Source organism: Carassius carassius, chromosome 47 (genome assembly GCF_963082965.1).
Source record: "Carassius carassius chromosome 47, fCarCar2.1, whole genome shotgun sequence".
In the NCBI taxonomy this organism is placed as follows: Eukaryota; Metazoa; Chordata; class Actinopteri; order Cypriniformes; family Cyprinidae; genus Carassius; species Carassius carassius.
This window is the reverse complement of record NC_081801.1, coordinates 12,435,986-12,447,563: the sequence shown is the minus strand read 5'-3', so window position 1 is coordinate 12,447,563 and position 11,578 is coordinate 12,435,986. Positions and strand designations below refer to the sequence as shown.

Here is an 11,578-nt window from a genome sequence, read left to right as displayed (position 1 = left end):
AAAATGAAGTAGTTAATTAAATCCATTGTAATATAGTAAAATAGGTTGCATTCTACTTGTTTGACCTGTTTGTATTTCCTTGCATTTGCTTAAGTACGTGCAATAGGTGAAAGGACTGTCATTACTGCGATGCTGCACACATCCGCTTTATACTCATATAATGAGCCTGGTGAGAGAAAACATCACCCGCCTTTTAATTGGTTACCGGTTACCATTGTCGAGTTTATAAGAATTCCTAATCCGAATAACCCCGGTAGTCCATGACGAGATTTTCCGAGCACACCATCTGCTGTTTGTGATTTGCAGCGGCACCAGACTGAATAAAGTGCGCGCACTAGTTTATCCCCGCAACTCCAGAGCGCTCCATATACTCTCGCGCTGGCGGATGTATTCATGTTTTGCGTGCTGCGGCTCTTGTCACTCATTCGCTGTGCTGCTCGGAGCGCATTCTGTGTCAACGGCTGAGGACCAATTCATGATATTACAGCAACCTGAAACGGGCAAAGCATCGGCGTCTTTAAGATAATAACTGAACCAACTCTACCTATTCTACACGGAGCATACCTTTGGAAGAAATTGCAATGCTTCAGATAAGGGATCTCATTTGGGCATTGCTTTTCTTTGGTTATGCAGGTAAGATGCACTTGTATCAGTTTCACTGTGTTACTGTATCCTTTGGCATCCTTGTTTGTCCTGGCGCGTTGGCTTCACAGCATAGAAGCAGCTAACGTTACAGCGCGCTTGAGGATGCGAGGTGGCTCGAGCTCGTTCATTCAGTGATACAGCTTTACAAACTGCATTGGTTTATATCTATTATCTAGCCGTCCGTTTCGTTAAAACAAACTGTTATTTTCAACCCTACCAAACTGGCACACGTTCCCAAACTGGCTCAAGTTAGGTGGGATATGAAGTCTCGCATTCCGGTGTAAAAACAAACCGTGATTCTTGAAATTGTAAGAGCGCGAAATCTCGTTGTTTATGGTTGTGTGTACATCACTGCACATTGGCTCCTTTGAGGTGTTGGGAGAAAAGAAAAACAACCAGCTGGTGTGTTGTGTAAACATATCACCAGCTAAGCCGTCACAATAACCAGCCAAAGTTTATTGTGGGGTGTTTTTCATGTGTGTGTTTACATCCGTGTGTTCATACTGGGGATGGTCACGGCGGTGCTGAGGCGCAGCTGAGAGCGCTCATGTTGAGCGACTGGAACATCTTTGCATTACCCTTGAATTAGTTTATCACTGTGACTGTTTGAGTTGTAATAGTTCAACGAGAAAAGAAAAATAACCTCATTTATTCACCTTTATTTTATTTCGAACCTCTTTGACTGACTTTCTTCTAGAAGGAGATGTTGGCAAAGTGATAGACCCAGTCACTATTCACTCTCGTTGTATGGAAAGAGATGCAATGTAAGTGAACGGTGACTAAGGTTGTCTGTCTCTAACGTTTTGCCTCTCCTTTTGAGTCCCTCAAAAGTAAGCTTAAGAACAACATGAGTGTGCGCAACTGCGCATATGGCTGAACTGTCCCTTAAAAGACTGAAGTTACCCTTCTCATGCATGTATAATGAATATCCAGGCTGTTTATTAGCAGATCAGACAGCCAATTAAAAAGGCGATGCGTAAATAAGAATGATAAATGGAACTGTTCCAAAAATGTTTCGTGTGATTATTGAAATGATTCGAATGCATGGTTGGTCATTTCCATCCAATCAGAGAGTAAGGCTTGGGCGGGAATGAATTATTTTCTGTCACCCCCTCTCTCGCCCTCCCCCTCCCATCCTCCCCCACCTCTCTTTCTCATGGCAAAACAGAAGCTTTACATTGGGAAAGCATTAACATTATATACATGCATATTTGCACCCATGTACACAGCATTTAATGATGTCTAAAATGTGTTAATAGGTTTTTGTTAATAGGTGTTAATGAGATCAGCATATTGTATGCACACATCTGCAGTGGTTTAGACTAATATGTAATATAGATATTACTATGTATATATATGTATGCATTTGTGTATCTTTATATATATACTGTAAGCACATTATGGATATATAATGGACTCAGACTGTATATTATATTTACACATACGTCGTGCTTGGTGAAATGGAGTAGTTTTGTACAGTGATAGCCGTTAGTGGTTGTAATCTGTATGCGTGATGCAGAGTGATGATGTTATTTTCCAGTTGGTGGTTCTGTCCCACTGGTTGCCCTTTTGTTATGGCAGGACTTCACAAACCTCGCAGCTGGTGTGAGCAGGTTTGTGGTTCCTCAAAGCAGGTGCGGGAGATTTTGTCCTGGTGTGTTTGGCAGGTTACAGAAGGCGTCCTTAATTTGTGTGTAATTTGGGCAGGATGTTAAAAAGTGCAGTTGTGTGAGTTCATACATGTGTCCTGTTTAAAGAATGATGGAGTTTGTGAATTTTTCATGAGTGTCTAGTGTGTTTGCGTTCATTCACTAAAGTAATTGTCCAATGAAATCTTTGAAAGTTTATGTTATCTTCATCCAATCAAAGTATTTGGGAGTTATGTATGACCTGATATGGATATTTTTTGATTATTAGGTGACAGGTGTTAGTAAGATGTGCTAATGTGTAATGTCTAGCTTTTTAATGTCTAGGGGCAGTTTCGCACTTGAGCATCAGCACTATGTGGATTCGTAAAAGAGGAAGTATGTGAAGTACACTATTTGAGAGATAAAAAGACAGAGTGAAGCCTTGAAATAATATTAAGTTTTATTTGGGGGTTTAAACTAGTGCTGCAACGACGTCACACTGTTTACATCTCGTGTAATGGCATACTGGGAATGGAGAAAGTTGCATTCTATCACAAAAACAGAGACCACTGTTATCAAAAGTATGGGAATACTTCAAACAGAGGCCAAATAAAATGTCTATTTGTTCCCTTTGAAAAACCGATATGGTGTACCACGGCAGCACTACTGCAATGCACGAGCACCTCAGAGGAAAACATCCTGGCGCTCTCCGGTGTTACGGTTTAACTGGTTTCGATCTGGTGACCAACTTCCTGGTTCAGGTCTCTGCTGCAGATGTGATGGAACGACTGCAGCAGATTCGGCGTTTCTAAAAGTACATACTGATGTGATATTATTAAGTGTCTAATAAACGCAGACTTGCTCATTGCATGATTCTGATATTCTTGTAAAGATTACAAGTTATTGGTTTGATCACCCGTACCGACTGAAGTAAGGATAAAATAAAAAATAAAGTAAGTCTGTGTTGGCGCGGGTTTCGAACACGCGTTAGGGGCCGTTCACATATCGCGCCTAAAACGCGTTGAAAACGCTAGTCGCACCGCTTTCTCCTTCTTTTCAAAGCGCTCGGGCAGATGCGCCCCTGGGATGTCTGCCGTTGCTAAGCAACCATGACGTGCTCTCTCCATGAAGACGCGGAAATTTCAGCAAAGGTATCACTTTCACAAAGGTATCACTGATACCCAGGTATTACTTTACACTAAGACCTCATTAGTTAACCTAAGTTAATGCATCAACATTCAAGACAAGGCAAGTTTATTTATAGCACATTTCATACACAATGGTAATTAAAAAAGTAAAAAAAAAAAAAAGGTCATGACGAAAAATAATCACAAAAAAAACCATAGAATTTAAGAACTTGAAAATGATTTAAAAATGGACTTAAAATGAATTTAAGACAGTTTAAAAAATAGGAAATGGTTTTACATAAAATACAGTGCAATACATAAAATATAGTGTAATCAGTTCGGACATCGCATAGTGCTCATTCAATAAATGCACAGCTAAACAATGAGCAATAGCTACATTTGATATAGATGTTATTAATCTTTGTTAAAAAATCTTAAGTCTTAGTTCATGTTAGCTCATTAAATAACACAGTTGCAACTTTCAATTTTAACAATGTGTTATTAAATATTGGAATACCTAAGATTAATGAATGTTCAGAATAATTTTTTCATTGGCAGTTTATGTTAACTAATGAAGCCTATTATATTATAAATAGCCTATTAAGTCTAAATATTTCAGTAGTTGGCACTGTAATAAACACCATAGGGAAAACACAAATCTGAATGGTTATTTAAGATTATTTTTATGTTTACAGGGTAAGGGCTGCATTTAGCGCCATCTGCTGTCAGAGACTGAATGTGCTTTCATTCAGCGCGTCTCTCACGTGTTCCTCCATGTGCTTCTCATGAGCCGCTTGTTTACATCAGCGCAGGCCCCTTTCAAGCAGCATACAGCGATGTTGTGCATTTTAAGCAGATGATGGGAATAATATTCTTAAAATGCATTCCAAATTCTGAATAATTTGTAATGTATATTTATTCACGGTATTTAGAAGTGCCCACGATAACAATATCGTGCATACTAATCACCGCAATATATCGCATTACCGAATACTGGCACAAGTCTAGTAGAGGCACATACTGTTGTATGGTGCTGACATGTTGATATCGACAGAGAGCTGCTTGTGTGTGCTGAATACAGATAAATAGCCAATCACAAATACTGTAACTTCTTTTCTTCAGGCTGTGCTTCACTGTATTAAAAGTACAAAGAGCCAAATGGGGAGTCTTAAAATACCAGCCTCTGAAGAAGTTTAAAGAGATATAAAAGAAGCTTAGGGGGCTTTACTGTACATGTCCCTGATCTAAATAGGAGGGCAAAGTAGTAGATTAGTTTTATCTGCACTTTTACAAGTTATTTGAACTGAAATGTGTGTGGGCAGTGTGTGTACACCACCACCCTATAGTGATAAAAATCCACCCGTTTTTTTTTTTTTTTTTTATCTACTAAAATCTTTACCTCTTTCTCAAATTGAGCCGATCTCAGATTCCTGTCTTTGTGACATCTTACAGACAGGCCCCTCCCATGATAGTTTGATTGACAGTGGTGTTTCAGCACAGACTGGACTGGCTTCTTACCTAAGACTCGCCCTAAGTGAGCTGTCATCAGTCCACCATTGTTTCACCACTGGAGCAGATGTAGACAAGAATGGCTCTTGAGGTGTATATTGTTGGATGTAATAATGAACATAGCAGTCGTAGGGTGGCCACATGCGCCATTCATACGGGACACGTCCTGGTCAGGATTTTAATATTGCCTAAAACATCCAGAGCAGTTTGACCAATAACATGCAGGTATTGTACATAATCGACCAATCGTGGGGCTGCGTGTGAGAAGGTGAGATCTAGAGGTAACGATTCAAAGCGATGCAAACATGCGCATGTGTTTGTTCGTTCGATTGACATGAAGCGTCGCTGCGCACAAATCCAAAAAAAAAACAAAGTGCGTCACAGTGCTTCAAGTCAAACGAACGAACAAACACATGAAAGTGATTCGAAAGCATAAGGAGCAGTCTGCTCTGCTCTTTATAGCTCTCGTGAATGTTACACAATGATCAACCTTCACAGTGCAAATAGCCAAAACCTGGATATTTTAGGCATTATTAAAATCATGGCTGGGACGTGTCCCATATGAACAGCGCATATGGCCACCCTAAGCAGTCGTCATTTACTCCCGACATCTGAGCTGCAGAAGACGCAGTGGATTACATTTGTTTCTGAAGGGAATGTGTCCCCGATCTACCTAAATGCGTCTAGGTTTGTGCAAATCATTCATGATTCAGCTTCAACAGGAGAAGCGAGTTTAAGGTTTTTAATGAATTGCCTTTCCTAATAATGTGCTAATTAGCAAGTTTCATGATGAATGCGGCTAAAGTAAACAGTCTCTCTGAGAGCGGCTTGGAAGAGAGGGGCGGGGTCAGCAGAGCTCATTAACATTTAAAAGAAATGCTACAGAATGGTTTGCTCTGAAAATAGCTGTTTTTGACAGGATAAAAAAGGTGTTTTTTACACTACCATTGAGAAATTTTAACCAAACTATGTTACAGACTTTTCATTAACACCCTAAAGAATCATATAAACTTGAGGAAAATGGGCATCCAATGACCCCTTTAACACTTGAAGGAGAATAATGGAACAATTCCCAAATGGTGAACATCTGGAAATCTAGTCTGTGGCTAGTTCAAAGTTCATCATTATTGTTATTTTTATATATTTTATTATATATTAGCATGGTAATCTAACCATAAAAGTATGGTGTTTTTGTGGTGTTTGAATTTGTTTGAAGTCCTTCAATATTTTTTAATTGATTAAAAATGTTAGAATTGTAACATTTTTTTTTTTAGATTTTCTTTATATTTAATAACAATCTCAGTATTTCAGGTGCATTTCACCAATTATAAGTGCTTTTGTTTGTTGTACAATTAAATCAAAAGATTTTGACTTATGACACTATAAATTCTGACTGATTTATTTATTTATTTACAACAAGCAAAAAACAGTAAACTTGTTATTACTTGCACTACTGTCTGTTCATCCAGAAACACTGAGTAATCCATTTGCACACTGAAATATTTTCTATGCACTGTACTGTCCATTGCACTAGTGTAAATTATGTTCATATGTTCATAGTTCTGCCTATAGTGTACAAACACTTTTACATAATCCATCTGTATAGTATGTTCATAGTACACCTACCTGTATATCATGCTTATAGTATTTAAAATCTGTAAATTATGTCCATAATACTTATCTGTATAGTTATTGTACATATTATAGACCTTGTATATTCTGTACTTACTGCTTATTGCACTTCTGGTTAGATGCTAACTGCATTTCGTTGCCTTGTACCTTACATGTGCAGTGACAATAAAGTTTAATCTAATCTAATAACATAAGAGAATGACAGGCCCTTTCCTGTTCATTTTTTTATTTTATTTTTTCCCAGAGAAGGTATGCGTCCTGAAAAGTTATGTGTTATAAGATAATAAATTTATCATAACTTTAAAGTCTCATTCAAATTAACCAGATATTTTATCTCTACTGGTAAAGGGTCCACCTCTGAATCGTTCCTCTCAAAAAAAGAGAGATTCAGAGACTTTTAGAATGGTAATTAGGCCATCCTTAACAATATTTTGGTTTGCAGTAACAGTAATTTAAAAAAAAAAAGGGTCGGTAGGTCGGTCTGTATTTTTTTTCAAGTTTCAATGTAAAAAAAAATGAGTAAATTTTTGTGATGGTGATGACGTCGGTATGAATGTAAACAAATTAGCATATCGTGACGTCACTGGCTGGGTCTTCAATCCTTTGGGCGCATCATTGCAAACCTCATTTTGATGCAGGCTATATAGATCACAAACAAATTTAAATCTTTGTCAAAAACATGTTTATTGCATGAATTTCAGGTGAGAAAAAAATGAGGTAGGCCTACTGTTTTACTTGCATCCACCGCTACGTATCAATGCAACCTACAAATGAGAGAACGTTTACTTTGCTTTCTTGGGTTGTCACTTTTGTGAAAAAAATCCTGTTTGATTTGAGTGAGGAGTGTTCATTGAATCGATTGTAAAATCGATTTTGCATGTCTAAAGTTTTATACGGCAAATAACACCAAATATAGGTAAATCCACGGACAACAGGCAGGAGGAATGTAAAGATTCAATATATTGGTAAAGACCAATATTTCTGATGATTTATTGGCGTGAAGTTACGTGCAAAATGACAAACAGGAGTGCAACATTTTCGAAAAACAATAAGCAGAGTTGACTGCCATAATGCAAAACATTTACTGCAGGCTTCAACATGGCTGTGTTTAAGATTAAATTTCAACAACAACAAAAAAATCGTATAGGCGATTTTCTTAGGCTATAAAAAAAATATTTTTTTGAATATTCGTCGAATTTAAAATAAAAATCCACATTCGAATGCACATATGAATTTTAGGTGTGCATTAAGGAAGCTGCGTCTACACAACTTTCAAAGGCAGACGAGCTCGACACGCAGTATTCTTTCTGCTTTCTCATCTTTCACCTCGTGTACGCGCACGAGATGCGATGACAATATATGTGTCATTGCATTATAAGGTTATGTTAGCCTATCCAGTTGAAGCCACTTAAAAAAAAAAAGTCAATGTGGAGAAGATCTTGTTTACATCCAAACTGAAACCGAGCCGTTCAAACAGAACGCATATTTCGCGCATCTCATGTTTTTAAATGAAAAAAATGTATCCTGTGTGACTGGTTTTCCGCCCTTTTTATTTATTTAACAATGCATGCATACATGATGCTGTTTTGTTTATAGTTTCTTTAAGCAACTTAATTAATAATAATTGGTTCATATACATTATTTTAAATATGTTTTTTTCACAGTCATGTATTCTAATGCTTTGAATAAACATGCAGTAATATTTTGCTCGATGCGCTATCTTGAGCCTCAGAAGAGAAGCAAAAAGCTTTTCTTCACCCTAACTGAAATTATGCATTTAAAATTCGAATACAATACAATTCGAATTTTGATCATATTTAAGTAAAAATTTTGAATTTAGTTTTTTCAGCTATTTTGACAGCCCTAGGCGATTCAAGCCCGAAACTGTATGAGACTGAATACCAGCTGAATTCACATATCTGTTGTAAAAGTATTATTTGCTGTTATGCGTGTTTGTCCGAAGCTGCAGTTGCTGTGTGACCTGTTTTTATACAGTCTATGTGTGTGACGCCTGTTCAAAAAAAAAAAAAAAAAAAAAAACCTGGACGCGCTCCGAGAAAAGGTCGTTAAAATCATTTTCTTATTTTCGTTTTCGAAACTTGTGTTGGTTGATTCGTGCTTGATTCGTGCAATAGATTTTCGAACATAAAGTGACAGTCGACACGTTCACGGTTTTAGACTAGAGAGGAGAAGGGATGGGAAAAGATCTGGGCACAGTTTTTCCAGAACTTTGTGCCAAGTTAAAGCGGTGTCGAGCTGTTTTAATGAATTTTTTTAGATGTATTATGGTGCCTGAACCCGTATGACTTTGAACAGTGACCGCGAACATTTAGTTTACTGCAGCTGCAGCCATCATTACCAAGCGTGAACCGTTGACTCTGACAGTGAGTGAGAGGAGACGAAGCGAACGCACAGGCCACAGTGTGACATCCGTGTAAACACAGATGACGTCAAGGGTATTTTTTTAATTAAAGAAGATAGCCTTCATTTGTATGTAGGCCAAGGCAATTTATATTTTTACAATACTTACTTAAATATAATTAATAGTATGTTATTACGTTTGTATTAGTTGTTTGAAGAGTAAAGAAAATAATTGGTCGGTCTTAACGCAAATTTACAATCGGCAAGTCGGTCGGACTAAAAGCAAAAAAAAAAAAAAAAAATTGAGTCGGTGCTAAATTGACAGGGTCGGTCGGGTTACGGCAAACAAGAATATTTTTAAGGATGGCCTTATTAGAGAGTCAATTATATAATGGTATTGCTTTACTAAGACTGACGGCAGTGAAAACATAAGTGTCAGATCAGAGCTGAAAGCAATTGTGATCTGGTAGAGAGATGTGCTCCCATGCTGTAGGATCACTGGATGGATCACCAGATAAAAACATTTTAATGCTTTCATGCTGTACTGTTCACACTGTGACTCCTTCTTGTAACAATGTATTAATATTATTTTGTGCAAGCTGATTGAAATCCAATCGTCCCAAATGTTCTCCAGTTGTTTTCCATTTTGTGCTGTTTAATAAAGATGGGCCGTCTATGCAGATTAATCACTCTATGAAAGGGGGCTCAGACTGATTTGCATTGTGCAAGCTCTCAAGGCGTCCTGTAGAGTGTTGGAGGGGAAAAAAAGAAATGAGAAAAAAGGAGGGAAATTGGTTTGGTTTTGTGATGCTGAAGAGCTACCCCCCGATCCCTGCAACCCATCTCTGAAAGGATTTCCCCTAATTCAAGTAAAAGGGCCTCCTAAAGTCGCAGGCTGAGAGGCAACTTCGAGAAGTGTAAACACTCTCTTACACCCCCCACATTTAAACCAGAAACTCAACTCTCTGCCTCTCTTACTCTTTGCCTTACTGTCTCGTAGAAAGTTAAAATGTTCCATTTCTGGCACCAAACAGAATTGGAAAAAATAATGACTGTTAGTGTTTTTAGATGACTTACAAACACTCTGCCCACTTGTTACTGCTCAAAAAACTAATGCTTCAAACTCAAACCCTTGGTTGATTCAGTCAGTACATTTACATGTACAGTTATAATCAAGGTCTTTGGTGTTTTGAGAGTTCATGCAATTTTCAATGAAAATCTTTGAAACACTACATACAGAAGTAAAGTGCTCAGAACTGAGTGCCTATGAGCAAAGATGACAGATTTCAAATCGCATACTTCCAGGGGAGCCTGGGCTAGCCGAGAAACTGCCATTGAGATGAATGGGAGTGCTAATGCTTGGCTTTCTCCAAGTATTATAGACCTCTGCCTTAAACAAAAAGATTGCAGTTCCCATTGTTGTCTACAGGGGCACAGAAATTATGCCGTTCACTTTTAAGGTGCAGCTTGAAAGTCCAATTGAATGACTCATCTGTTATGTGGTAAAGCATTGGTTGTGACATCATCCAACAGTTACTAAGTTATCATATAGACTACTGTGTTTGAATTGTTGGTTCCTCTGCATCATGCCTTCATTTTGATATTTGTAATATAATAATGCATTTCGCTAAACTTTAAACATGTTCTAGTTACTCTGTAGGCTTTTGTGATGGTAATAACATTCAAATACAGTCCAGAGACGTCTGTTTTCAAGATTCAACTTTGTTGTACCCCACTTCAAGGAATTTGGAGTAGATTTCCGGCTAAAACCACCAAAAACAAAGTCTGCGCATACTTTGAGTTCCTTTCCACACTGTGTTCAAACAAGAGCAACCCAAAGCATTTTCACAAGGTTACTGTTTCCCTCCACTTGTGGCAAGCGGAATAATTATAGGACTATTTTCACAGCTTTATCCGTTCAGAGTCAACCATTTCAGTGAATGTCACAATGCGATGAGATAAAAGTGTTGTGCTAATTTTGTCATGCCAAATGACTGCCAAAAGCAGAGCTTCAAAAGGTAATATGTGATGGCAACTAGGGCTGTCACTTTTGTGAAAAAATCATTTTCGATTTTTAAGACATCAGTGTTCATTGAATCGATTATAAAATCGATTTTCCATGTCTAAAAAAAAAGACGTTTCCTTTTTCAACGTCAAATAACGGACGAACGTAAAGAGAGTGCTGGAAACACACAAATCAGCAATATTTCTTATTTATTGGCATGAAGTTTCGTGCAGAATAACAAACAGCAACAGGAGTGCCAAATTCCTGAAAAAATATATATGCAGAGGGGACGGCTGCCATAACAAAAGAAAAACATCACTGCAGGCTTTAACCCGGCTGCATTTATGATTTAGGCAATTAAAAAATCTCCAAGATTATTTTAAATAATTATTCAATCCATTTCAAACAACTGTTAAAAAAATGAAACTTTAAATGGACTTGAGAACAGGCCGTTTGTGTTTTTTTTTTATTGAACGTAACCGACACTTAGGCTAGGCGGCACTAGGCAGGCATGAAATGCGCAAAAAGGCTAGGGCCATTACAAATTTATTGGACAGGAAAAAGAGCAGAGCGTTTTTTATTCACTATATTTCCAGCTGTTGAGAAGACGGGCTCCGACCGCACTGATGTCCCAGGGACAGCTGCGCAAGGTGGGGGTTAGGGATGGGACG

General features: G+C 37.9%; 1 protein-coding gene across 6 annotated transcripts in view; it reads left to right on the top strand.

Annotated features, from left to right (window-relative positions):
* Positions 1-389: 389 nt before the first annotated feature.
* LOC132130919 (neural cell adhesion molecule 1-like) overlaps positions 390-11,578 on the top strand; it is a 236,680-nt gene continuing 225,491 nt past the window's right edge. For 3 of the 6 annotated variants that reach the window (XM_059542794.1, XM_059542795.1, XM_059542797.1), the window contains exon 1: positions 391-633. In XM_059542794.1, coding sequence (XP_059398777.1) covers positions 582-633 — 52 coding nt within the window. In that variant the 5' untranslated portion in view covers positions 391-581. Of the gene's footprint in view, positions 634-11,578 lie in introns of all 6 variants that reach the window. The other 3 variants (XM_059542793.1, XM_059542796.1, XM_059542798.1) reach the window with 3 other exon arrangements.